Source organism: Macaca mulatta, chromosome 20, assembly GCF_049350105.2.
Source record: "Macaca mulatta isolate MMU2019108-1 chromosome 20, T2T-MMU8v2.0, whole genome shotgun sequence".
Classification (NCBI taxonomy): domain Eukaryota; kingdom Metazoa; phylum Chordata; class Mammalia; order Primates; family Cercopithecidae; genus Macaca; species Macaca mulatta.
Window position 1 is genome coordinate 81,906,046 of NC_133425.1, and position 27,616 is coordinate 81,933,661.

Sequence of the window (27,616 nt, forward strand, 5' to 3'; positions counted from 1 at the left end):
CAGGTGCATGCCACCATGCCTGCCTAATTTTTGTATTTTTAGTAGAGACGAGGTTTCACCATGTTGGCCAGGCTGGTCTTGAACTCCTGACCTCAAGTGATCCGCCCAACTCGGCCTCCCAAAGTGCTGGGATTACAGGTGTGAGCCACCGTGCCCGGCCTGTGATTTCAATTTCTAAGGAGTTTTTTCTTACCAGTCCATTCTCTTTTAAATGGACACGATGGCCTCCGAGTCCCTTTGTGACTCCTGTATGAACATGTCCACCACGGCTAGCGCGTGTCTCAAGATACCGATGTCCTCAGCTGTATGGCAGCTACTTGTTGCCTGCTCATATCTGTAGACGAGGCCCAGACTCCCGCCACAGGTGTGTGGAGAAGCCCTGGCTCAGACGCTGCCTCCGCAGCCCAGGGAAGTCCTCCTGTTGTTTCTGAATGCCGGTGCGGTCTTGCCTTCCACACCGGGGTTGGCTGTGGCTTGCCACCGCCTGGTCTCCAGCACTCTGGTCTTACTACTCACAGATTTTCTTTCTCCCGCCACAGCCCGGCTTCTAATACAAATGTCAATGTTGTGAATAGGGATTTGTACTCTTAAAAGTGTCACCAGCCTTCCTGCTGGGCTTTTCATTCCTGCTCGCTGTCGGCAGGCTGTTTAGGATCCTCACCCACCTCACAGGACTTCTATTTTTAGAGCTCATGTTTTCCTGTATATTGTAAGATCAGAGCAGACACGAGCAAAAATTGACACATTTTCCTTTTTAAAAAACATTTTTCTTAATAAAGTTTCGAGGACACTTCATCGACACAACTTTTTTTCGTGCAAAACCGTATCAAATGTCTCAGGACTAAGGAGCAGATGGTGCCTGAGATTTTCTCGATTCCTGCAGTGAAGCTTTTTCACGATGTGGTTCCTTCACTTTGAGTCCCTCAAAGGCCCCACGTTGATTTGTTTTCTGTTTATTCAATTGTATCATCCTAGCTACTTGGAGGCTGAGGCGGGAGAATGGTTTGAGCCTGGGGGTTCAAGGTTGCAGTGAGCAGTGATCATGCCACTGCACTCCAGCCTGGGTGACAGAGTGAGACCCTGTCTCAAAAAATAATAATAGATATAAAAACAAAAGGGATGGTCTCAGCACTTGTCAAGTGACTGTATTCCATTCATTCTCCCCTTATCACATGTGAGTGACACAATCCCGATGCTGATGAGCATGCAACAACCGTGGGAACAAGAAGTTGGGTAGCTAAGTACCTGCCTCACTACCACCTGTCACCACAGTCCTTGGGAACTGTACCCACAGTTCTCCCTGCAAAGGACAGGGCAGTCAAAGGTGTGCAGGCTGATACATGTGGGGGATTTTATTTCACGCACTTGCTCTTTGGTTTTTCTTACACGATGTTCCACAAATATAAAAATGAGAAACTCCTTCAGATTATCTGTGTATCCATACACCTGGATTATTCTGGCTAAAGTGTCAGGGAACCCCAGCAGTCTGGCTTCCCTGAGTGAGCCTGTAGTGACTGGTTTAATCCCGCCGTCTGAGGGTGGGGTGGTCATCAGGCATGGCTGGACACAGGAGTTTCAGTGGTGGGGTCAGAATCCAGCTTCTCCCTCTCCCGGCTCCAGTGGGTCTATTCCCAGAAGCCCTTGCTCCTGTCGGCAGGGCTGTGCCCACTGCTGGCTGGACAGGGAGCGGACAAGGCAGGGATGACTCACTTGCTGTTCTCCTCGAGTTGCTATTCTAATGGCAGCAAATCCACAGAAAAAAGGTAAACAAAAAAACAAATGAGAATCTTTCAAAAAGAGAAGTGTTCTTTAAAAAAAGAGAGAAAAGAAGGTGAGGACTTCAGTGTAACCAGGTGACTACTCTGAACTGGGGGCTGAGTCGGCCTCTGACACTGAGCTGAATGCCCAGTGACAAATGTGACCAGCCGTGCGGGTGGCGGGGAGGCCAAGGACACAGTGGGCCCAGGGCCCAGGGCCCAGGGCCAGGTGTGGTGCTTCCAGACGTTTCTACTCCCCCATTTTATTCATGGCGACTTGGGAAGGAAATCAGTCTTTAATGAGCAAATCTAAGGCCGCGTTTTCTTTCCAAAGTCTCCACGGGATTTTCACGGGAAAACCAGTGAGAAAATGCCCTTTCAAAGAGAAGACTGAGTGTCCTGAAAACATTTTCTTTAAAGTGCGTGCAAGGGCTGCCCTCTTGAGGCATAATAATGTGCTTAAAATAACACTTGGTAAAACCCTCTGGCTAAAAAATCAAAATTTCCAAAGCATATACATTTGAAGAAAATAAAATCTCCACTTAAAAGCTTATTTTGACTTGTTGCCCGGGATCAATTGCAAAAGCGCTTCTGTTGAGAAAGGACAGTTCAGCCAAACTCCAGCTGGTTTTTAGAAACAGAACTGGAGGGAAAAAACCAGAAAACGTAAGGCACTGGGCAAATGTGACGTAGGCTGGGATGAAACCCGTTCTCCCAGAGCCGGTCTCTCCCACAACACCAAATTGCTCCCCGTGCAGCCAGCTGGCTGAGGGCCCGGAGTGTGTGTCCGCAGAGGGAGGAGTGGGCTGGGGAGGGGAAGAAGGGACGCTGGCTCCCCAAAGTGTGACCTGAGGACTGATCTGAGCTGCAGTGAGCACTTTTTACCCAGGGGCTGAGCTCTCTGGGCTCCTGTGACGTGGATGGAGCTCTCTCTGCCATGCTGCCAGCTCAGGACCCTAAAGTCCAAGGGTGCTCTCTGTATCCGGCACGCAGTCCCGGCCAGGGCCTCTTGAGAGCCGGATCCTTTGTCCATCTTCTCCCGTTCAGCCCACCCCTGGCAAACCCGAGATCATCTTCACATCACCCACCCCTGCTTCGCCACTCACTCAGTCCCCGGCCCCTCTGCTCTGTCCCTCCAGAGAAACACAAACTGGCTCAAGGCCTGAGCCTGCACGAACGGGAGGCTGAAGTCTGCGTGTGCTGTGAGATGGACTGTGGGCTCGCTTCCCCACTCACAGGAGGCCCTGGGCGTTCACTGAGTGGTGACTTCTGGAAAGAACCGAGACCCGAGCAGCTCACGCGGTGGCTCTGCCACGTCTTGCCACACAGGCCTCTCGAGTGCCATGGGAACCGGAGCAGCAGGGGATGGGGATGGTGAGTCTGCAGTGAGCTCTGTGGCTCTCCACAAGGTCACTTGTCCCTCTGCTGCCTGGCCAGCGCCACCCTCAGGGTGTCGGTGCCCAGGCGCAGGCCCTGCAAGCAGGAGACGGCCTGCTGGGCTGCGGCTGAGTCTGGGTAACGGAGGAAGGCTCTGCGCTGTGGGCCCTGCCAGGTGAGCCGCAGGGGCACGGAGCCGAGTTCACGCAGGGCTCTCTTCAGGTCACTCACACGGGCGTCCCGGGGGAGGTTCCCAACATAAACGTCGGCTGCAAGCGGGGCACCCTCCCCTGCTGGGGAGCCATGGGCTGCCTCCATGGAATTGGCTTCTGGCCCGGGTGTGTCCGGGGGCCTTCTGCCAGCACTCAGGGGCACTGCCTGCTGGCGGCCTGGTTCCGGAAGGTGCTGGTGCTCACCCTGGAGGGTGACGTCCTTCCCAGCCTGCTGCTCTCGGGCGCGGAGGCTCCTCAATACTGGGATTTTCTCCATCATCTCCCGGCTGATCTGAAAAGCAAAGCAGTTGCAGTTGTTCTCAGGGACAGACTCACAGGGCGCCTGCCACACACGCGTCCACACCTCTGACTACCGGCTGTGCTACACACGTGGGCTGGATGCCGAGGTCTAACTCAGCCCTAGGGACGGGACTCCCACTGTCCTACCCACTGTCTCACACAGACGATGTCACCAGTCTGTAGCTCTGCCCCTTGCCCCTGGCTTAAGGGAAATCAGCGCTCATGGGGGCTCTCTGGAGCGTTTGCCCACACGCTGTGGAGGTTGCAAGGTTGGGCCTCCATTTTCCTCCAGGCCCAGAAGCAGGAAAGTAAAGCTAGGGCTCTCTGCTCAGGCCTCCTACCCAGAAGAGGCACTTAAGGTTGCTACTAATGGGATTACAGGGTTACCAAATGCAGCTCCCCTAATGACTTCCCCCTCGCCCGAGAATAACGGGGAGCTGCCTCTGTATCTGCCCCCTATCTGTGCCTTTGGGTGGGATGAGGACTTTAATAGGATCACAGGGGTCTCCTCTCCACTGAGGGAACATCTGTCAGGGATCATCCCCTTCAATGCAGAGCCAAAAGTGCAGAAAACAAGGCAAGTCTGAAACACAGCTTTGAAAACACTTCCTAGTGACGGGTCACCAAACTATGAAATCAGTAATACTACGCAAAAGCTTAAGTCTCAATTGTATGGGATTTGTAGACAAAGGACATCTTTGGCTTTATCCAGATTTTTCTAATCAATCAGCTACTGCAGCGGGCCCCTTGGAACAGACTTGAACTGACTTGAGGCAGCCTAAACAGTGAAGGCCTGTTGGCTCCGTCCTGTGGGGCAGTTTGCACTGGGGGCTGCCTGTGGGTCAGGACAAGTCAGGTGACACCTGGACCACCGTGCCCTGTGCAGAAAAGAAACAGACACTGTGTAGTCCTTTTTGACAATTCTCATTCTTTAGAGATGTTTTTTATTTTTCTTTTGGGCACCAAGCTTTCACATGAGCATGGTCACCAAGAGGCAAGCCGTGGTCACCTGCAGGCCTCTAACAGAAGTGAGTATGTCACAGTATGAGGCAGCACATGAGCTAGACAACTATAAATTGTTCTACAAGATGAAACAGTTCAACTAGTATCAATGCTCTCATTACATTCAGAATAATATGTAATTTCGAGCAATGGTTCTTATCCTTGGCAGGGTGAGAGAGGAACCTTTGTGAGGAGCTGGGGTTCCCTCCCAGGAATGACTCACCCACAATTTTCTGTACAATTTCCCAGGGTCAATAAAGGCTATTCATGGGCCTCCAAGCTACAAGAGGTGCACAGGCCCCAAGTTAAGCATCAATAAATTAGAGTTATAGTTAAAGATAAACACCTAAGAACAGCTAAGTGCGTTCCTGCAAACCTAGAGGCTCTCAGTCCTCTCTCATCTAGTACCTGGCTCTGTCTCCCAGTGCTGGGTGGAAAGTAACCTCCCCTCCCGGCGAAACCTTCGCTTTGGTCAGAGTCCTCTGTGGTGGGATGCCACTCTGCTCCCTGGCACTGCCACATCAGAAGCCTTGGCCGTTGGCAGGCACAAGGCCTCATTTTGGTCTTGAATGGCAAACAGACTCTTGGCTGTCATAGAAAGACTCTGCAAAGACTTGCTTCAACATTTCCCATTGTTCAGACACAAAGGAAAACAACTCACGTCTATGTCATGAACATATCCGCGATGTGCTCTTTTCTAATTACAAGGCATTTCCCTTCCACTGGGCCCTCAGCCATCCTTCTCAACTGACTGACTGCGAGGAGACGTAACTCATAGAGCAGTATCATACAAGCTCTGGGGCCCAGGGAATCTCAAAAAGGACTGAAGTCCAACCAACCCAACCTCTTTCCACACCTCTACTCCACCTTCTCAGAAAGTTCAGGCTTTTGTGTTCTTCTGAAGTATTTAAAAATAGATATAAACTGGTCATCATTTGATTTTGAAGGATCTTTTAAATGACCAGATTTAGTACTGAGAACAGATGATAAAATTTAAAACTGCAATTACAATGAGAGAAAAAGTGTGACTATGCATTTATCTGGAAGAACTGAAAGTTACTTGGCTCTGAGGACAGCACCAGAAGCCTTGAGGTGAGAGCATCAAGTGGGCTGGGGGTGGGGGTGAGGTAAGGAGTGCAGTAAGGGGTAGGGGTGTGGGGGCAGGCTGCACCCTCCGGGTAAACACTGCTCTTCTGATGGGGTCTATCGGGAGCTGCGCCAGCCCAGTTTCCTGCCCCCCGAGTTACTTCCCCTCCCATCTGTGTCCAGTAGCACCTCAAGGTTCCCTATGGCAGAAGCAAGCATTCTCGGGCGAGGCTTCACACTTGGGGTTTTACAGCAGAAATCTGTTTTGAAACACGCGGTGGGAAAGACAAATATATCCTTCCATGCACATCACAGGGAGCTCCTCCATTCTGAGCCAGCAAACATACAATCGGCTGAAGAATAATGAAAACATCTTAACCACACATTATGAGCTGACTGGACAGCCAGGGCACCGACACACTGGCATCCGCAGGGGGGCCGTTAGAATGGAAATGCGCAAGTGTGTTCCACTGAAGTAAAATCGCTCTTTTCACGAGCAGTGTTTTTGGGTAAAGGATGACAAGGCTTCGCATCAGCTCCCTCCTCCTCAAGCTCTAATGGAAACATCTTCCTGGCTGTGGGGCGGCTCTGCCACTCTGCCAGCTGCTGGAGGACTGGGCCGATCCCTGCCACAGCTGACAAGAAAGCCTCCTGTGCACCAGCCAGCAGGGTGGCTGGACACCACGGTCGGGACGAGCGCATGGCAGTGCTACTGTTTCCCGGCTGGCAACGGGGAACAGCTGTTACATTCTGCCAATGTGGCACGTGAAGTGAAACATTTTGCTTGTTAATCAAACATGAGAAAACATTTTTGCCTTTTTATAACTAATTCTATTCTCAAAAAAATAGAACTTGTATTTATATTAAATATTATTATATTATCATATTAAAATAAAGTTTAAAAACCTGTCCCCTAGACATGCTAAGTCAAATATGAATCTGAAATCTGACTTTTAAGATATCTGATTGAGAGTCAGAAATTGCTCAAAAAGCAGAGACTTGGGCTCTAATCCTAAGGCAGCTACATGCTGCTTTTACCATTTTGGATAAACTGCTTTTCTTTCTGACTCCTGCATTACCTGACCTGGAGATAAGGAAACTGGATGATCTTTGAATCCCTCCCCCTTTTCTTTTTTCTTTTTGAGAGACAGGGTCTCACCATGTCACCTAGGCTGGAGTACAGTGGCACAACTCATAGCTCACTGCAGCCTTAAATACCCAACTCCAAGCAATCCTTCTGCCTTAGCCTCCCAAGCAGCTGGCACTCCATGTAGGCACTCACCACCACACCCAGCTAAGTCCTCTATTTTCAGTAGAGATGGGGTCTTGCTATGTTTCTCAGGCTGGTCTTGAACTCCTGGGCTCACGTGATCCTCCTGCCACGGTCTCCCAAAGTGCTGGGATTATAGGCGTGAGCCATGCTGGCCAAGATAAGCAGACATCAGAAGTATTTCTAATACTAAGTTCAACCTCCATAAATAGTGAGTTCTCTTGCCCGAGACTAAATGTGATTGTTCACTGATGAAAATGCCTTAAGATACTTCCAAATGGCCACAGTGAAATAACCATATGGAAGGTATGGTCAGAGGAGAGCACAGGGAAGGCCAACGGAATGTGCTGCCTTCCGTAAACATAAACGCCAGGTAGGCCTCGAAGCCTCTGCTGGCTCTCTAAAGGCAGAATCTCTTCAACATGGCTCACGGAAAACCCTTTTGTTCATAGTTGTTTGATCAACTATGTCAGTTGGTAGAAAAAGACTCAATAGGGCCACCGCTTTACAATCACGCTTCTACTGGGAGTGCTGGCGGACAGCAGGGGTGAGGCCTGGATCTCCCAACAGGGGCCTGACCACAGGCAGCACCGCGTTCGACTGTACCCCAACATCGGGAAGGGATGGCTCAGCTTGGGAGGGGTATGGAAGTCACTAAGAACTACTTAGTAAAAAAACATTTCTGTTTTCTGGTATACATGATCACCTCAAAACTGATGCTGCGAGATGCCAGCTTCCATCTGCACACCCTGGCGCCTGCCTGGCCGTCATTGCAAGGCCCGTGGGAGTGACGTGCCTCCCTCCGCCTGCTCTGCACAGAGTCCTGCATGGGACCAGCAGCTCCTGTCTCACTTTCACACTTGGAGTTTGGGCCCTGGGAGAAGAGCAGCCGCATGGTTCCCCTCACACAGACGTGCTTGAGCTTTCCGTGTTGGCTGTTCCAGTGTCACCCTACCCACGTGTGTGCGTGAGTTTTAAGGACTGGCGCATCTTTAACTATTTTTTTTCTGAATTCTCATTTCTACTAACTGAGTACACTGGGAACAGATACCTACCTTACTGCTGTGTGACGGGGTTCAAATGCACCTGGGCACAATGTCTACCTTGGAAAATGTTGAACAAATTTACTGTTTTTTTCCTAAATATTGTTGATTATAAAATTAGGATATGCTTGTTGTGGGAAATTTGGGAAAAAAGTAGAAACATTTGAAATCCTATCTCCCAGAGATACATACTGTTAATATTCTGTTGTATTTCCTCCCTGTCTTTTCTCTCTGCCTTTTAACATGAGCAGAATATGAAATTCATTATCAAGCATGTATAATATCATATTGTACCTTTTCTACTTTATACCACATGCATTTTCTCATGCCACTAAATATTCTTTAAAAAGCTGTATGCACTTAAATGGACTCCCCCCATCCCCATTTTAAGGCACTGCAAGTCTTCTATAGAAATTCAATAAATCCTTATCTGAATTTCTACATATTTCTCTAGAACTGATTCCTAGAAGGTAAATTATTAGGTCAAATATAGTAATTCTTTTTCAATGAAAGCCTCTCTCAGCCCTCTAAACGTACTGGCCCAGTTGTGGGTAGGGGTTGGTTCACAGTTAGCTGCATTATTTGCAGAGAACAATTTCGTCTTATGTGGGATCTGAAATTGGGCTTTGCTGTCCCAGGACTGCTGTCACAGAGGAGACTGTCCTCAAATCCTTTTTCTTGAAGTGTCTATAGATCAGGCAGCATACTGTGGCCATCTGAAGACCACTCTCCCAGCAGGCTGTGTGGGGAAGAACGGGCCATGCTTTGAAAGCTACAGAATTGTTTCCTTCAGTATAAGCACGAGAGTGGCTCTGGAAGAATCCAGTTTCCTTCATTAAGGAGCAAATGAGTTGACCCGGGAAAGTCAGACGCACAGACCTTGGTCTATGGTATCCTCGCCACCCCCGTGGTAATCAGGAGCCATATGCTGATGGGAGTTCCAATGAAGAGCACAGGACGGGTGAGAAGATGTGTGTGACTGACAGTCCTTCCACCTGGCAAAGGCCAAAAGGTCCTCTGGCTTGTGGGTCTGATGACAGGGACCATAGGCTTGTGGGTGCCCGAGTGGCTTCTCCTAAGCCCTCAGTCTCCTAGAGTCAGGCTGGCCTTGCCTTCGGCGCAGGTGAGGTTCTGGAGTCTGTAGCCATGCCCTACCATTCCTCTCCGTCTCCGAGGTATTCTAACATGTATCTTTCTGGCTCCCCAGCTCAGGCCAGCTCTAGGGAAACACTACAATGGTGTGGCGCGTCTCCACTGCCCAGGTGCGGCTTGGGCAGAACGGGGCTTCCAGGGTGGTGGCAGACCCGGGTCTCCCCAGAGAGGCTCCACCCGCTGCTGCTGTCCAGGTGCTCACTTGGGTCCAGCAGGTGACCATGGGTCTCAACAGGAAGTTCCGTTCTTCTGTTGCCAGTGACTCACAGGACACCACTCAGTCCTGGAAGCTGGCTGGGACTCTGCCCCACAAGGGCAGGCACTGGTCAGTGGCCGGGGCTGCTCGACACTAGCGGGTCCGGGAATTCAGCCATTTTCGATTTGCTACTGCACAGAGCTGAGGCAGCCAAATGGCTCTCAGCCCACTGCAGATCACCTGACACATGGCTGTCACAGGGAGTGACATCGCATGACTGTCTCCAAGATCAGAAGATCACCGGAGCTGGACGAACTGCCCAGAGGTTCAGGACCACATTCCAGCTTCAGGCCCAGGTCTCTGGTACCATCTCCAGCCTGGCAGAGATCCTTGGTGTAGCTGGGGTTTCAGGGAGTCCTGGGTTCTCAGGGTGCGGTGACTGGGAGATGGAGCAGCAGTGGCTATGCATCTTGTGGCTTGGATGTGGCCAAGTCACCCTGAGTTTCACGGGTCTGTGGGTGAGGCAATCGCCCCCAGAGACAGAAGAGCCCACGAGGACAGAGCAGACAATGTGCCTTCTAGAAAGGAGGAGTAAAAGCAGAGCCTTCTGGGGAATGTCTCTGTGCCTCTCTCTTCCTGCCAGAAAGTTTCTGATGAGGGTGCAGAGCGCCGGAATGCACTTTCAGCCCCTTTCCCAACCCTACCAGGCTTCCTTTGTCGAAGAGGAGATGGAGGAGGAACAATGGCTCCTCGTGGGGGGTCTCTGCAAAGCACCTGCACGGTCACAGGCGGTATGGAGCAGCCGAAGGGCTGGAGAGCCGGGTCAGTGCCTTTCTCTCCTTGTCCTCCACTGAGAGGTAGTAAAGGGCATACCAGGGCACCACGTGACAACCCGTGGCCACAGGGAGACACGTGAAGGACCCCATCTTGGCTCAGTGAGCTACCCAGAAGGACCATCCTAAGGATTCTACCAGCAGCACAGAGAAAGAAGAAACATGCATGACGTCCAGGAAGATTTCTCAACTTTACCAACCAACCTCCCATTTGTGACAATGATGAAGACTGTGGCCATGCTCGCAAGCATCGTCCTGGGCATTCTACGTGCACTGCCGCGCACCCTCCTATTTCAAAGACAAACGAGGGGCTCGGAGGGTGTGCTGGAGGTTACAGACAGAGCTACGAAGTGGGAAACTCTTGACTGCTAAACTGAGCAATACGCTCACTGGCCACTTGGTCTCCTTTCTTCAAAATCATGAGACACAGGCTGAGAAGAGTCCACGTGTATGTTGACGGTGAATCAAGGAGATGCGCTGTTTACAGTAACTGCACTCAAACGGAGCGTGTATTAGACTGCTCTGTAAGACAGGGCAGGACGTCAACTATTGGAAAGGTGGAACAAAGGCCAGGGAATCAGATGCTGAACTATCTTTGTGTTTTGAAAATGAGTAAAGGCAAGGCAGTTTGTGCTTCCTTCACATCCTTCCACAAGCGATCGACAGTGCATCGCAGATATCCCAGTGAGATGGCCAAGAGGTAAATTCTTGGATTCTAAGACTATACAAACCTATAGTGATAAATCATTACCACTATAATATCATGGAGGGGTATACCAAATATTTGCCAAAAAGTCCATTTGAAATGATATCATAACTTAGCACTGAACAGTCCCCCCTTCCACATCCAAAATCTTTCCTGGAATTTAGGGATTTTTTTTTTCTCCCAACAAATGTTGATAAAAACTCATTTGAGCTGCATGGTTAGTGAGACTAAAACAGAAACGCTGGGGGATGGAGAAAGTGACTGATTTCCTCTGACCATGCAAAGGGATTACCAGGTGGTGAAACTGAGAACACAGGACCCAAAATGAGAGACATGTTTTTAAAAGTTTGAGATTCTTGCTGAGGCCTCATAAACAGTGACCATTTTCCTGGAAGAGGGTCTGGACAAACGGTGACGCCCCCAATGCCCTCCCTCCCCCACAGTGCTGACCCTGTTTCAGGAACCTTGGTTTGCTTTTCTGTAAGAGGATATATTCACCTAACATGTCCGATGACTTCATTTGTTGCTACTTTTCTACTTTTCTTGTTAAAATCTTCAGAAAGTAACCAGGCTGTTCCTAGCTCTCTTCCGGGAGAGGCTGTCCAGGCTCCCCCTAATATGGCTGCAATGGGCCCCTTCTCTAACGTGCTGGCCTGGAGGGACTGCCAGCAGCCTCACTGTGGCTAATGCCCTTGTGCAACTTTCCCCCATCCCTGTTCTTGGCTCTGAGGAGCCACCAGCCTCGCGCTCTGTCTAGTGCATTGGCTTCCACTTACAAGGAAGCTGTGGACCAGAGTTCCCAGGTGAAAGACTCTGAAGAAAGACACCAAGGGATATTTTCATTTCCTGGCAGAGCAGTGACCGCCTTCTCCCCAGTGCTCCTGGTGCGCTTGGAGGGCCGCCCATCCACTCTGGGTCACACAGGCTATTCCCTCTGCTTTCATCAGCAACCAACCGAGGAGTGCACACCTGAGAGGCCCCAACAGTGCCTGCCCAGGACGCCTGCAGGGAAAGTCCCTGCTGGGCTGTGGCGAAAGTAGCAGGTATTTTGTGTTCATCCTTAGAGGTGGATGCTGTTGATTTTCTATGCCCAAAGGAAGGATACTTTCAAACACTGAATGACTTGGGTTTAAAGAATGGGAGACGTGGACACATATGCTTATTTGACCAATAGTTTTGTCCACACGAAGCACAAATGTCTTCTCAGTAATTCTGGCTGTTTGCCAGCAGACACAGCATCATAGCCTACAGGCTGCCTCAGGGTCAAACTCCTACTGCAGACTAATTTGCAACGTGTGCCATTACCTAATCTGGAAATAAAAACCACACATGTATAAAATGTACAAAGGCTTGGTACTGCCTTCTACTCAGGCTAGATCTGCTTGAAGATCGAGATCTTCAGTTAAAAAAAAAATCCGGATTTAAAAAGGGAAGACCAATGAGATAATGCCAGGCAGAGTTTGCTGCACCTGGGATGGCAGAAAACAACTCTTAAAAATGAAAAACAGTGGGCAAGTAAAGCTTCAAGGCATTCGCCCTCCTAGCCCATGTGGCCATTTCTGCCATCCACAGAGGCGGATTTTAAACCCAGCTGCTTTTTAGAATGCCAGAGATCTGTAAGCAGATTCTTGGGCCTGGGCCTGGAGATTGTCATTCAGGAGCCAAATTGTTCAAAAGCTCCTTGGGTAATTCTAACGTATAGCCACGCTGGGATTGCCAACAGCTCCCATGCCAGACAGAAAACACTTAAAAGAGGAGGGGCCGCTAAGCTACAGGCCAGAGCTGGCCACGGCCGTGACCCACCTTGGACCAGGTGATTCCCATTGGCTGTGGGCGCTCACAGCCTGTGGTGATGACTCTGGTTGGAGTGAGGATGTAGTCAACGGCGATGTCGTGCTCCTCAAGGAGCTCTTCAGGGATGTCCACGACCTGGGGGAACGGAGGTGGGATAAAGGGGCTGGTGGGAACGCCACTGCAGGATAAAGGGGCTGGCAGGAATGCCACTGCAGTCGTGCACACTGCCCCACCCAGTGGGAATGTGAGTCTGGCTAGAGAAGCACCCCCACATTCACTCTGGTGCTGAGGCTTAGCCACTGCACCACTAGCAAGTCCAGCCCTGGCTGATCCACACCACTCATGACACAGCATGGTTCAGAAGCAGACGAGTCCCTTTCCCCACCCCCTGCTCCCTCAGAAGAGAGTGGCAGTGGCTCTGCTCAGCCCACTCATAAGGAGCACCTGGCAGTCGTGGACGATGGTGACCACCGGCGTCTCCTTGCTGACGGCACCTATGGATACCATCATGGCATATTCCAGATCAGCGTAGCCTTCTCCCTTCCCGATTCTCCAGCCTGAGAGACAACCGAGAATCAGTGTCGCTGTGTGGTCCGGGGCATCGCTGAGAAGTGGATTTTCCATCAGGTCCAGTGGAAGGAGAAGCTTGAACTCAATATCCCGAGCTAATCTATAGAAATTTTCACAGAAATGCCCACCAAATGCCCACAAGCAGCCCTCCATGAAGATGGACTTCTGGGCATTAAACAGGAATAACAACACAGCAAATGTCAGGTGGTGAAAATACAATGATGTGAACACTGGACCGTTTAACCGTGTCACAAAGGGAAACAGCTCACATTCATGTCAGCTTTATGTTAGCAAGACTCATACTTAAAAAGAATGAAAAGAGCAGTTCTCAAAAAGACTAAAAACAAATTCCTACTGAAAGCAAAATAGGTTTAATCAACTTACCTCGGGGGAGAATTGCCGCTGTGAAGTCAGGAGCCCGTGACGGCACGGCCTTGTTTCTTTAAATACACTGAATAGTCACCACCGGACACCAGGTCCCGAGGGACGGTTTAAGCAGTACTAATGTGTTTTGCAAATTTGTAATGAGTGGCACCACAAAAGGATTATCTGAGCCTAAAAGAGCAGCTAAGATGAAATCGAGGTTTAACAGCCTCTCTAGCCAAATCAGCTATTCAGAGACAAAAATGCAGGAAGACAGGAAACATCAAATGCCTTCTGACCCTCACGGAGAAGCTACAATTCCTCTTGTGAGAAGCCTGAGGCCCTTCAGAAACGGAGGCCTGCGTGTGGCACCACCAGCATCACCCGCAGAACACCTGCATTACTGCCACTGTGCCTGAGACTCACATCTGATCGTGCTACTTTGACACTTCAAAACCTCCAACTGTGCATGCAAAGAAACAAGAGAAAGAAAATTCAACAGAAAAAATAGCAAAGGATATGAACAGTTCACAGAAAATGACAGGCAGATAAGCAGCAAACATACAAAATTCTTGACTGACTCCTAATTAGGTACAAATCAAAGGCAAAGGAGATACTATTCACTGCTCACTAGCAGACTGCAAAAAGTCAAAGCTGACTCATTCCAGCTAGGAACACGGAAGCAGAGACAGAGGCCGGGCACCACTGTTGGGGCCGAAAGTGAGCGGCCCTTCTGGTGGCAACATCGAGGCTGACAAAATCCATCCTTCAGTTCAGCAACTCCCCTCCGAGGCCCTGGCCCATGGAGAGCCTCAAACACGCACCTAGACTATCCCCCAGAACATACTTCACTCTAGCATGATCTGTGAGGGAAAAGACCAAAGCCAAATCTGGAAATAACTCATAAAGTATACATCCATCGGCCGGGGTGGGCTTCAGTTATTGAGGGGCAGTCACGAGAGAACACCGTGTAGTTCCTCAACACCAGCCGAGGAGGCCGGCCTGCTGTGCTGACAGGAGGGGCTCTAAGACACATTCTCCAGCGAGGCACGGAGCTCTGTGTGTGCCACTGTCCCTTCTGTGAATGTGGAAAAGGGATGTCTATGAATCTATACCTATAAACTATAAGACAGGGGTTCCCAACTCCCGGGCCACAGACCAGTGCCAGTCCGTGGCCTGTGAGGAACCAGGCCACACAGCACGAGGTGGGCAGGGAGTGAGAAAAGCTCCATCTCTATCTACAGCCGCTCCCCGTCATTCTCATTACTGTCTGAGCTCCGCCTCCTGTCCGATCAGCCGCGGCATTAGATTCTCATAGGCGTGCAAACCCGCGTATGAACTGTGCGTGCCAGGGATCTAGGTGGCATGCTCCTGATGAGAATCTAATGCCTGCTGATCTGTCACTGTCTCTCATCACCCTGAGATGGGACCGTCTAGTTGAAGGAAAACAAGCTTAGGGCTCCCACTGATTCTACATTATGAGTTGTGTAATTACTTCATTATTTATTACGATGTAGGAATAACAGAACTAAAGTACACAATAAATGTAATGTGCTTAAATTATGCTGAAACCATCCCCTCCGTGGACCATGGAAAAATTGTCTCCCATGAAACCGGTCCCTGGTGCCAAGAAGTTGGGGACCATTGCTATAAGATATCTGTGTTTCAGCAAAACAAACTGTCATCAGAGTGAACAGAGAACCTACAGAATGGGAGAAAATTCTGCAACCTATCTGTCTGACAAAAGTCTAATATCCAGAGTCTGTAAGAAACTGAAACAAATTTACAAGAAAAAAACCCAAACAACCCCATTAAAAAGTGGGCAAAGGGCCTGCACAGACAGTTCTCAAAAGGAGACATTTATACGGCCCACAAACATGAGAAAAAGCTCAACATTGCTGATCACTAGAGAAATGCACATCAAAACCACAATGAGATACCATCTCACACCAGTCAGAATGGCGATTATTAAAAAGTCAAGAAACGACAGATGCTGGCAAGGCTGTGGAGGGATAGGAAGCTTTCACACTGTTGGTGGGAACGTAAATTAATTCAACCATTATGGAAGACAGTGTGCTGATTTCTAAAGGACCTAGAACCAGAAATACCATTTGACCCAGCAATCCCATTACTGGGTATATACCCAAAGGAATATAAATCATTCTTCTATAATGACACACGCACATGTATGTTCACTGCAGCACTATTCACAATAACAAGGACATGGAATCAACCCCAATGCCCATCAACGATAGGCTGGATAAAGAAAATGTGGTACATATACACTATGGAATACTATGCAGCCATTAAAAGGAACGAGATCATGTCCTTTGCAGGGACATGGATGAAGCTGGAAGCCATTATCCTCAGCAAACTAACACAGGAACAGAAAACCAAGCGCCACATGTTCTCACTCATAAGTGGGAGCTGAACAATGAGAACACATGGACACAGGGAGGGGAACAACCCACACTGGGGCCTGTCAGGGCAGGGGCAGAGGGAGGGAGAATATCAGGGAAAATAGCTAATGCATGCTGGGTTTAATACTTAGGTGATGGCTTGGTAGGTGCAGCAACGCACCACGGAACACGTTTACCTATGTAACAAACCTGCACATCCTGCACATGCACCCCGGAACTTAAAAAAAAAAGAGATCTGTGTCTCACACGCATGCTACTATGTACGACATCTACACTAGGAACTCCTAATGGGGCAGCTGGGGAAGGAACAGGGAAGACGTACGGTAGAGCTTTCTGTGCTGTTCAATTTTCGAAGCAGACACATGACTACTTCACTACTTTACACAGGGGGTCCGGTGAACAATGAAACTTACAAAGCATTGCTTTCTTCTTATACATCCCTGAACCTCATGATCTTTTTCAAGAGGTCCGGGACCTTTGCTGATTTCCCACCACCTAGAGCCCAAGTCCCATCATCTGGCCTCAAGGCTTCTGAGAAGGGGCCGCAACCTAGTAAAGGCCTGCTGCCTGAGGACCCTTCAGCCCTCTCTGCCTGGACAGTGGCCAGCATGCAGGAGCCAGCCCTGAGGCCACTACTGAGGAGATGCCCCCTCCAGGCCGGCAGGTCCCTCCTCAGACTCCCCCTCCCACTCCCGTCAGTCCTGACTTGTGTCAAGCACTGATCATGTCAAGTCCTGTCCTGGTCCAGCCCTCGTGTCTGCCCCACCCACACACCGTGTACTAAGGTAGACCACCCAGTGCCTGCCTGGCACACAGCAGGTGCAGCAGGTACACCAGAGCAGTGTGTTCCTGAGTCCCCAGCCTTGACGACACAGACAAAGCACCGGAAACGGGAATGCAATGAAAGCAAAGAATAATGTCCCCACATCAGCTCCAGTGGTGGCTGGGAAAAGAGGGTGTCCTGAAGCTGGAGATAGCGAGGAGTGGTGCGGTGACCCTGCCCTCTTGGCAAGGGCCCCCTGGCCTTGGGGACCGAGAGCAGCCTGCCTCGCACGCAGCACGGCAAAGCACCAGGCCTCAGAAGTCTCAGCGACACACCACGTTGTTCAGGAGTCTGCTGCTTCATCATAAAAACAAAGCTTGGAAGGTACTGTTTTTCCACTTGCTGGAGTCCCTCCAAAACCAAGTATTTACTGACATACTGAAAAGAAATTCAGCTCCAGCTCACTTAAGAACAGACAGAAAACATTTCACCACCTGAAGAGAGAGCTATCTCACTTTGTTTTCCCCGCTAAGAAAAGTGAAAATGCTGTACATGTGTGGGGCTGGGGCCAGGAGTGGGGGCGCTGAGCCAATTCACCACTGAAAAATGCAGTGGCTTTGGAGACCAGGTAAGCGCATCCAGAAAGCAGAAATCACCGGCGACTTTTGAAAGACAAACAGCCTGGCACTGACAGCCTGGCACGCAGCCGCCTTCAGGCAGAGCTGTCACACTCAAGAGTTCCCATTTGCTAGTCTTACCTTTTTCAGAAACGGCGACGGATCCCACCACAACTAAATCCACAAGGACCCTGGAATCCAAGCCAATGGGGACACTGTAGTTCCTCACACCCTGCACACCGAGACATGGATTGGAAAACTTCAACGCCAGCTGCTTCCTCATTTTGTAATTCATGATCAAAGTGCGCTCAGGGTTTGAATCAACCTCTCGGACAACACCGATGCAGGCACACACAGCACCGCGCATGTGGCGTTTCAGGAGAAGCCGCATTCCAGAAACCGCTTTAGGGCAGTTCCCGTCTCTTTCCCAGAAAGGTGGCCAAGGGGAACTCACAGCACAAATTCATAGGCTGCCAATTTCATAACATTTAACAAATCGTTTCTCCCCATAAGGCAGAAAAGTACAGTGGTGAGAACACAGGGGCAGAGTCCCAGGGCACTGGGTTCAGGGCCTCTGAGCCACAGGACCCCAGCAGGCTGGAGCTCTCTGAGCCTCAGTTTCTTCCCCTGTAAGACAGGGACACCACCCTCTGCCTTGTCAGGCCAGTGTTGGAATTAAATAACAAAACATATGCATTTAGCACATAAGACATGGTCAGTAAACACTGTATGACATATTTATTCAATATAAAATCCTGAAGGGCACTATTTTTATGTACGATATACTCACTTCTAAAAAATCATCCCTTCACCCAAAATGTTCCAAAAGTGTATGGCTTTATATTAATGTAGTTCTGCATGTAAAGAATAGGGAAGTTGAATACATTCATGATTCTCATAACGTGGTTTATGTAAATCTCAGGAAAAAGCCATTTTCATTCCTGTATCCAGCAGTAACTGATCATTCAATGTGGCAGTGGGCTCTGTCTGTCAGCGCAGAGCTATGACAAGTTCCGTAAGGATCAGTGCATACGGGTGGCTTGGGGTTTCCCGACAGTCACACAGGGGCTTAGTCCAGGAAACCCTCCACTGCAGGCAACCCTGTGTTCTCATCATCTCACAGGAGCCATAGGGGGCAGGCACTGACCAACTGCAGAGGAACAGACGGCTTGCATTTGTGAATGCTGACCATCACCATGGTTTCGTCCCATTTTTCTACCTTTATTTTTCCTTTGCTCCTTTCTCTCTCTCTCTATATATATATTTTTACTTTATCGTATGTATTTTTATAAATCATATCAAATTCTATTTTTGGAATAAGCAGGGTGTTAATAAGTAAACAATAAAACATTCCAGTTTTATACATTAGGCTTAAGTGGCGAATCCCATAAAAAAGGGTATCTTGAATTGCCTTATTTTTTATTCTCAGTAGATTAGAAATTAAATGACTTGGAGTTTACTTTAGGATTCTTAAAAAAGCCACCAAATTCGACTTCCTTAACTGTAAAATACATGACCAATTGTATTATAATGCACCCTGAAGTCATACTTGTACACTTGGTTTTACTAAATTGCGAGGCATTCAAGAAAATCTTAAATTTATAATTGTCAGCAATTACTCATTCAGAACTGGTGAGGCAATTTCCAGTGGAGCACGTTTTGGAAATTCTATCCCATCTCCCCAGTCGCTCTGGCAGCATCTGACGAACAGGCTGGGGATAAGAAAAAGCTCCACAATACTAAACATCGCAGGTTAACACTGGGCAGCGCCAAGAACCAGATCACTCGTCTTCCCTTTTCTTACAATAAGGAATTTATAATTTGCCAATTTGGTGCAAAATAGAAATTGAGTTACAGAAATAGAATCTGTTTACTCAGTCTTCCTACTTGGCTCCGTTAATGACAGAATTCTTGAATACTTTAATATCTCTGTTCTTTTGGCCCTGTTAAAAATGAATTCCAACTGCGTGATGCTATCTTATGCTAACTTGTGAGAAGCCTTCACAGGGTACAGTTCTTTCCTAGGTGGGGACGGTGCTTCTGGCGCTTACCTGAGAGGTGGCACATTTTCTCAAGATGTCTTTAGTTGCCCCAGGGGGTGGTGTGATCTTATTAAACAACCCCGTTCTCAGTCGTGGTGTTGGAACCAACAATGTTTTATTGCTCTTTTAAAGAAAAGACAATCAATAAATTACAAAATTAAATTATTCCATAGGACTTTCTTATATGTGCTTTTACCATTTCAGGAGGAGAGGCAAATTACTATTATCTGCATTCTTTTTTTGGTGTGTGCCAAGGAAATTACTTATTTGAAAACCTAATTAAATAATATGTGGGGTCGATTTTTCTTAGAATCACCACTCGGCACCTCCTTACCCTGAAGAGCCACAGTGTTTACTAAACTTGCTAATTTGACTTCACTTGCCATTCAAAATCGTTACAGGTAAAAATTGACAACAGAAATCCAAACTGCCGGGCACGGTGGCTCAAGCCTGTAATCCCAGCACTTTGGGAGGCCGAGACGGGCGGATCACGAGGTCAGGAGATCGAGACCAGCCTGGCTAACACGGTGAAACCCCGTCTCTACTAAAAAATACAAAAAACTAGCCGGGCGAGGTGGCGGGCGCCTGTAGTCCCAACTACTTGGGAGGCTGAGGCAGGAGAATGGCGTAGACCCGGGAGGCGGAGCTGCAGTGAGCTGAGATCCGGCCACTGCACTCCAGCCTGGGCGACAGAGTGAGACTCCGTCTCAAAAAAAAAAAAAAAAAAAAAAAAAAAAAAGAAATCCAAACTAAGGCTGGTTCTGACAAAATCCCAACCTCAAGTTTCCTGTGCCCTCTCTGCGCTCAGCACCAAGTGCAACAGAGTTACAATAATGTTGTCATTAGAAACTGGCAAGGCATAGCTACCTTACTCAAACATTTCTATGCAGTTTGGCTGTTCAGCAAATCACAGTCAAAGAGACCAGTAGTCATGATAATCAATACACCGACACATGCCAATAGCCCTTTACTTCTACTTAGTTCTCAAATGCCTATTGTGCGAACCTCTACAACAGGGCTTCTCAAAGGGAGGGCCCTGGGCCAGCGCATCAGTGCTTCTGGCACCTGTTCGAAATGAATCAGCCCCTCTGGGGGAGCTCTGATGAGCCTTCCAGTGACTCTCATACACACGGAAGTTTGAAAACCGCTGGCTGCGATGTCTCATAGATTATGCAAGGGTAAGCCACAAGGCAATCACAAGATCTGTGAAATCTTTCATGTAAATAATCGTATATTTTAGTTTTTGAGCAGGAGATGACATCGCAAGACCAATAAAAGACCCATAACATCTGTTTGGCCTATTTCAACAAAGGCTTGTCAACCACGAGAGCAAACGACTTCAACACAGCACTCTAACTGCCACGTGCTGCTTTTCTGTGAGTGGTGGAGTGTGGCTCCCCTCATTGGCAGTGTTGGAGTCCTGTGCACCACATTATGGGGATCACTCTCTCTTTTCTAGAAGCTGCTCATCCTCTGGCTCAGTGGATCTCAGCCTTTAGTGTGCATTAGAATCACCAGCAAGCTTTAAGAATTACCGAGGTCTAGATCTCACTCCAGAGACCAATTGGAACCTGGCATGGCCAACAGACAGTCTTCAAACCTCCTTGAGTGACACCACCATGTGGCTAGAGCTGGCAAGTGGCACCTAAGCCAGTGGTCCTGAAGCCTGTGTGCTTGGAGCACCCCCAGAGTATTGATGAAGCAGAGTCTGATGCCACTCCAGAGACTCACAGGTCTGGGGTTGAGCCTGGGAAGCTGTGCATGCCTCCCACACTGGGGACTGTGCGGTCAAATACTGGCCGCTGTGCCTCTAGGTGTGGCCTGAGGCTGTGCATGTCACCATTGCCTGCCCACACACAGCTGGGGCTCAGGAACCTGGATTTTTACCTGCATCCCAGCTGATCCTTAAGTCCCTAAAGTTTCCAAAAACCACTGAGGACCCTGTAAGCACCAGAACTCAGGGACCACATGTGTGTTGGTGTCTTTCACCACTACATCCTATGCCCAGCAGGCAGCCTGGGAGATAGCTCAATTGTTTATGCAGTTGTTTCTCCAGCCTGAATAAACGAGGGCATGAAGCAACAGGGATTTGCGCAGGTCTGCATCCCTCTTCCAGGCCGTCTTGGCTAAGGCTGACCTCCACACGGTCAAGGTTTCTGATTTTTGCTCTGAGGGGCTGACAGCTGAGAACACCCTGAACTTCACACCTGCAAGGACTGGCTCTGGAGTCAGGTGGCTGGGTCAGAATCCTGGCTGTACCGAGACTGACGTGTGGTAACCTGAGGTGGAGCCTCTCTGCATGTGGTTTCAAGTGTCACAGAGGAGAAGAGATGGCTCCCACAGGACTACTGGAGAGCTAAACCACATAACACAGGGAAAACATTTAGACAGAACTGTGCCTCGAATGCAGCGACTGCTGACTACTGTCCTTCCTTGCTACTGCTGCTATTCCTACTTCTAGCTTATTCAAATGATTCATTAACTGAGAAAATAAGGCTGACAGGAAGCTACGCTTCCGGAAGAGCCTACATAGAAGTCTCTCTTGGGACTGAACCGCCATCAGCAGACAAAACGATGTCCCACACGAGCCTGGACCCAGGGCAGGCCCCTTCTCTCAGCTCCAGCAAGAATACACTCTGCCATTCCCCTTTCTTTGCCACGCAGTGTGGAAAGCGCCCTCTCGCCAGGGCTTCTCAGGAATTTGACTTGACAACTTGGGTGGGAGAATGGTGTCAGCACACAACGCGTGGCAGCGTAAGGCAGAATGTCGACGATGCTGCCGTGAGATGGCCAGTACTATGCTCATGTTATCAGCTGTGATTTGCTTCAGCAAAACCACACTAACCATTACATTACATTAATGGGGTGATTTGAATGTTACTGATTTTATAGTTTTGTTTGTATTTAACTTATATGCTTATTTTGTTTTATAGTTGCATAAAAGCTATCTGCGTTAAAATGTATATCAAGTTTTATGTTTATCATATTGAATTAGATTATAATAAACTAATTTAAACCAACCCTGGGGGAGTTTTCTTTTTTTCCTTGAAAAGGGGCCTCTATGTTTTCCGTCGAGAAACAGTGCTCTAATGGATACATTTTGAGGGCACATCAGGCTTCTTACTAGTGATGGATCATGTTTCAAAGAATTGTAACACTACACCTATGGCAAAAAGAACTAAATATGTTGTAATCTCCCTCCTCTGATGAAGCACATCAAAACTGAGAATGTTTCCACGCCATAGTTTCTGTGTTTGGTTGGATAGGAAGAAAAAAAATAAAAATTATAAGAGCATGCCTGAATTTAAAAAGTTCAACAGTGTTGAGAAGAAACTTCTCCAGTTCTTATCCCTGGTCTTCATAGTCTCAGAACATGACAAGTGACGTCTGTCATCCAGAGGCAAATGATTCTGTGTTCAGCCAGCTTGTCAGCGTGCTCATTTCAAATGGCAAAGTGGTGTCACCGTTTCAGCGCCGGCTCCTCAATTCTGGACCATCACAGGTTCTGCCTGCGTTCCCTCTCTTGTGCGGAAGCCATTGTTTTGAACATCCTTTATCTCTGAATTTAGACACACTTGGGACTCCCGATTGACTGAATGCTAAACAGCTAAAGGGCTTCTGAACTATTCTTGGAAAAATCACCACCAAGGACACTTTCTATACTGGAGGGAATCAGAAGCACCGACTTTCTAAATACAAGACAGACGTGTGCGCTGACCAGCGACCTGGAAAAGGTGTCCCCCTTGGCGGCCAGGTCTCGGCTCGGCTCAGGGAAGCGGAATTACCTGCAGCGCCAGCAGCCGAACGCCTTCCAGTGGTTTATCAGGGTCCACTTTAACTTCCTGTGTTCTGGCAAAAACGTCTAGGTCTTTGATGTTTTGGCAGGCCAGATAAGACCCCTAGTTAGGCAAATAGACAGAGGTGCACTTACTTCAAGGACGAAGAAGCGAGCATTTTTCTGGGGGGCGTCAGGATTTACTTTAATGGTCCTGGCCGTTTTGAACGCCTGCAAGCATGGGAGTTGCTCAGCAGCATGAGAAGCGCCCTGTTTCCAATGCAATCGCACGTTACTGAAATGACAGCACGCTCTCAGGCCAACTGCAGCCCAAGCAGCTTGGCCCAGAATCTCACCCAGACAGGCATTAACAGTCACTCAAAGAAACATCTAAGGAAGTAGTCTAAGTAAGGAAAGGGATTTGAGAAAAGGAGCCTAATCCCACTTGAGTTTTAACTGAAATAAAACACGCACTCCAAAAAGAATACAAATCACGAGTGCAAAATGTGATGATTTTTCACAAAATGAAGACTGCTGTGTAACCACCACCAAAATCAAGCAACAGCATGACCTGGAAGCCCCACCTCTCTCCTGTTTCATTCATTTTTAAAGATTTCTACATGATTCTCTACATCCTTCATCTTTTCCTCTGCCAAGACACCTTTCTCTCTCTGGGGTCAGAAGTATTAAAACAAAACACAGTAACAACAGAAAATCATCAAAAGAGCAGTTTTTCAAAGGGACAGGACAGTCTTGGAACCACCTCAGCTGAGGACCAGAGAAGGTGGAGCTTGTTGTGGAGAAGCCAGGCTTGGGGAGAGACAGTCCCGACAAAATGGGGTGAAGCAAGCAAACAGCTAAGTCCTTCAGGCCAGAGACAGCATTTTTGACAAGCGCTGTCTTTTTCTCTTGGAAAACAGGCATGCCAAAGACTATGAACTGTTGCACTGCCTCTTTCAACTAACCTTTTTTTTTCTGTCAACCCTGTTAGGAACAGCCATCTTTGATTGTCTTACATTTTGATTAGCTGGGAAACTGAGGCCCAGCATCATTAGGCTGGCAAGGCATTCATTTCTTTCCAAAGGCGCTAGAGCCTGGACTTCCAGTTCAGTACCCTTCACTCCCTAACGCTCTTAGCAGGGTCAATTTTGTGAAAAGCCATCACAACAATAACATGCTTCTGGCCAGGATAAATATTTTACTTTGTATCATACAGAAAATAGCAAGTAGCACCACTTCACCTAGAGACAACCAAGCCGCCCTGCACAGAGAGGCAAGAGGCCCCAGGTGAAGGGTAAACAATGTCTCCAAACGCTAAGGACGCCCTGGCCAAATGGTTTTGATTTCACACCACTGCTCACTGCTCACCACATTCTAATCCACCATGATGCAGTACGAGAATTTTATTATGAGTGTTAGTCATTTCGGAATATCTTGTTTTCCTTTTCCAGACTCCAGAAATGTGTCAGTACCTTAAAGTTGGGAATCCTGTGATGAACAGGTCGGGGAAAGTCAGCTAAATTTTGTGATTCCATGTGGTCCCAAATTTGCTCACGAATGTCCTGTTTGGAGACACCTACTGCAACAGAAGAGTCCCACTTAATAACAAAGGAATTCCACAGCCCATGCTGAAAGCCTGCTCCAGTTACACGCTCAGCTCCCCACATAGGAGTTCATGACTATGCCAGACCAGATTGAGAGGGTTTTTGGTCTCTACATTGAAAAATGTAGTAAGTTTTTTTGTTTGTTTGTTTGTTTGTTTGTTTTTGAGATGGAGTTTCGCTCTCGTTGCCCAGGCTGGAGTGCAACGGTGTGATTTCGGCTTACCGCAACCTCCACCTCTGCCTCCCAGGTTCAAGCGATTCTCCTGCCTCAGCCTCCTGAGTAGCAGGGATTACAGGCATGTGTCACCACATACTCACGAACAATTATTAAAGTTCACAGTAAATTAAACATAGCTCTAATATTTAATCCAGTTATACTAACCTTGAAGCAGTAGGGGAGCCAAATACAACTCAAGCCTTGTAACCAAGCCCTCCTAGAGTCCCTGCTTGGGGACTCAGGTTCTGCTGATGTAGAGAAACTGTCCTCTCAGTCTGTTCAGTCTTGACATAACCATGATTCCCTTATTCTTGCCGTAAGTCAGGTAAGCTTGCCTTTAAACTAAGTGATCTCTAAGACAGCTATTATTTTGGATAACTGACTGCAATCCCCTTTATTAGTGTGGGATTAATAATTAGATGACCATGTTGGCCTCATCTCCTGTCATTCCTCACTCTGAATCCAAAAAGTGGCTCAAGGACTGTTCTTCCCTGGCCCCAACATACCTGCCTACCTCCCTCTCCCTTTCAGGCCTGTACCTCCTCTGCTCTCCCTCAGGTCTAGCTTAGATTCGACCTCCCCCAGGAAACACTCTTTGAGTGCTGTCTCAGGCAGATGACCCTCCTTTAGAAATCTAAGGAGTACCCATACCATTTGGGTTTTTATTTTTTCCCAAACTGGAACAATTACTACAAGGTTACCGCATGCCTCACTTTCACTAACAGCCCAGAGGGCCTGGAATATCCCCAGCCCTGCGCAGGGTACCCTGTGGGACACAAGAAATGTAACACTGTGACCCCTGCTCTGGAGTCAATTAATCCCATAACAGTGATTCCCCCTAATAAAGCAATGGGCTAACTGGTAAGGGGAGGGGTCATTGCAAAAGAAAAGGGCAGGGCCTTTCCTTTGGAAAGTTACAAAAACATGAGAAATAATTAAAATAATAAAAGGTGACACATAGTAATGTGTGAAATGCCTGAACCCTATTCTGTAATTGTCTGTTTGCTCCCCCAGCAGGCTGTGGGCCCTGCTGGGTCAGCGTGGGTCTCATTCACCCTTAAATCTCCAGTCCCAGCTCAGTCCTGGCACAGGACAGGCATCCCAAAAGGTCACTCTAACCATGACGGCATATGATCACCCTCCGTCTATGTATTGTGTGCATCCTGCACACGTAGTATGGGTGGGAGTGGACCTGTTCACAGTTGGGGTTCCGGCATTTAACAGACCCTGGCACACCTTTTGTACTAGTAGTATGGGTATCTGCCAGGCAATCCTGCGAGCAATCATCCACCCCTTCCCCCACTAGCGAGTGACTTCCTACAGGCCAGGGGCTCTACCGGAGGAAGCCTCGCCAGTGCCCAGAGAGGGCCGCGCGGACAAGGCTTCCACAACCATCTGTTAAGACCACAGCAGTTAAGCGACCCCCGCGTGTAAGTCAAACCGGCTTCCGATCCTGCCCCTGAACCTCAGTTTCCCCGACCTCACGGGGCCCACAGGCTCCCCGACGTGAACGGCAGGTGTCCCTCCCGCCTTGTCTTCCCGTTATCTTCATTTGGTTGGACCCGAACCCAGCACAGACCCTCTCCGATCCCCTCGCCCGCCTCCGGTGATTCTGCGCCATCCTCTGCCAGCCCCCGTGGCCCCGCCTCGACCCTCACCGGTCCCGGCCGTCCCTCCCCATTCCCAGCCGCCCGGGCGCCGCGCCGCGCCCCTCACCCGCCCTTGGCTCCATGGCGACGCAGTCACCGCGCGACATCTCCCGGCGCCGAGTCTGGCGCGTAGTGACGTCACCCGCTTCGCGCCTGCGCGACGGCGGGAGGGGCGGAGGCTGAGCAGGCGTGGCCCGGGCGCGCATGCGCGGGCGGGTAAAACCCGTGCCGGGGACCGTCAGGGACGCTCCCGGGCATGTCGTTCGTGCTGTTAGCTGGTCATTGTCGAGCGCCGCCCGTGACAGGCGTTTTGCCAAGCCTTGGAGTTACTGAAAGAACAAGTCCCTGGCCTCTCGGGGCCCATTGCCGGTTGAAACACATCCCACCTCCTCTTCCAGTCCTAGAGGCCGCCTCCTCCGGAAAGCCGGCCTTGATTGCTCCTCCTGCAGGACGCGGTTCCCTCCTTTGAGACCCTGCAGACCCTCGTGTGCTCACACTTGGACTCAGCCGGCAGCTCTTTAAAGGGTCAGGCAGATGGAGATTCGAAGCCAGCCCAGCCCCAGCGACTGCGCTGCGGACGGCCAGAGGCCATCCTTTGAGAAACGCCCGAGAGGTCAGGGATTCTTACCCTGACCTCTGCATACCCTGAGAAAGAACGAACGTGGCAGCTTGCGTGTGCTCGTCTATGTCTTTCGTGTTTGCCAACCTAAGGGTCGGGAAGACCCTAAGGGTCGAGGAGACCAGGCTGCACAGACCATCACGTCCATGCCCTCCCAGGCCCCAGTACAGCGGGAAGAAAACGAGGGCGTTCAGCCTGGCGGTGCATTCACTTATTAGGAAGAAGACATCCCCCAGCCCCACCCAGCAC

At 49.2% G+C, this 27,616-nt stretch overlaps 1 protein-coding gene across 14 annotated transcripts; it reads right to left on the reverse strand.

Annotated features, from left to right (window-relative positions):
* Nucleotides 1–1,327: 1,327 nt before the first annotated feature.
* Nucleotides 1,328–26,882, reverse strand: MTHFSD (methenyltetrahydrofolate synthetase domain containing). 14 transcript variants are annotated; one of them, XM_077986617.1, is made up of 8 exons: nucleotides 26,820–26,882; nucleotides 24,751–24,857; nucleotides 23,289–23,402; nucleotides 19,513–19,626; nucleotides 17,603–17,693; nucleotides 13,173–13,285; nucleotides 12,738–12,863; nucleotides 1,328–3,638 (listed from the first exon to the last, which is right to left on the reverse strand). In XM_077986617.1, the coding sequence occupies exons 2-8, from the start codon at nucleotides 24,811–24,813 to the stop codon at nucleotides 3,168–3,170; spliced, it is 1,092 nt and encodes a 363-aa protein (XP_077842743.1). In that variant the 5' UTR covers nucleotides 24,814–24,857; nucleotides 26,820–26,882; the 3' UTR covers nucleotides 1,328–3,167. The 14 variants fall into 14 exon arrangements, with proteins under 14 accessions (XP_077842743.1, XP_014982227.3, XP_001085469.5 ...); XM_015126741.3 differs by having other exon boundaries at nucleotides 24,751–24,854; nucleotides 26,816–26,882; XM_001085469.5 differs by lacking the exon at nucleotides 23,289–23,402 and adding an exon at nucleotides 23,435–23,548 and having other exon boundaries at nucleotides 24,751–24,854; nucleotides 26,816–26,882.
* Between the last annotated feature and the right edge of the window lie 734 nt (nucleotides 26,883–27,616).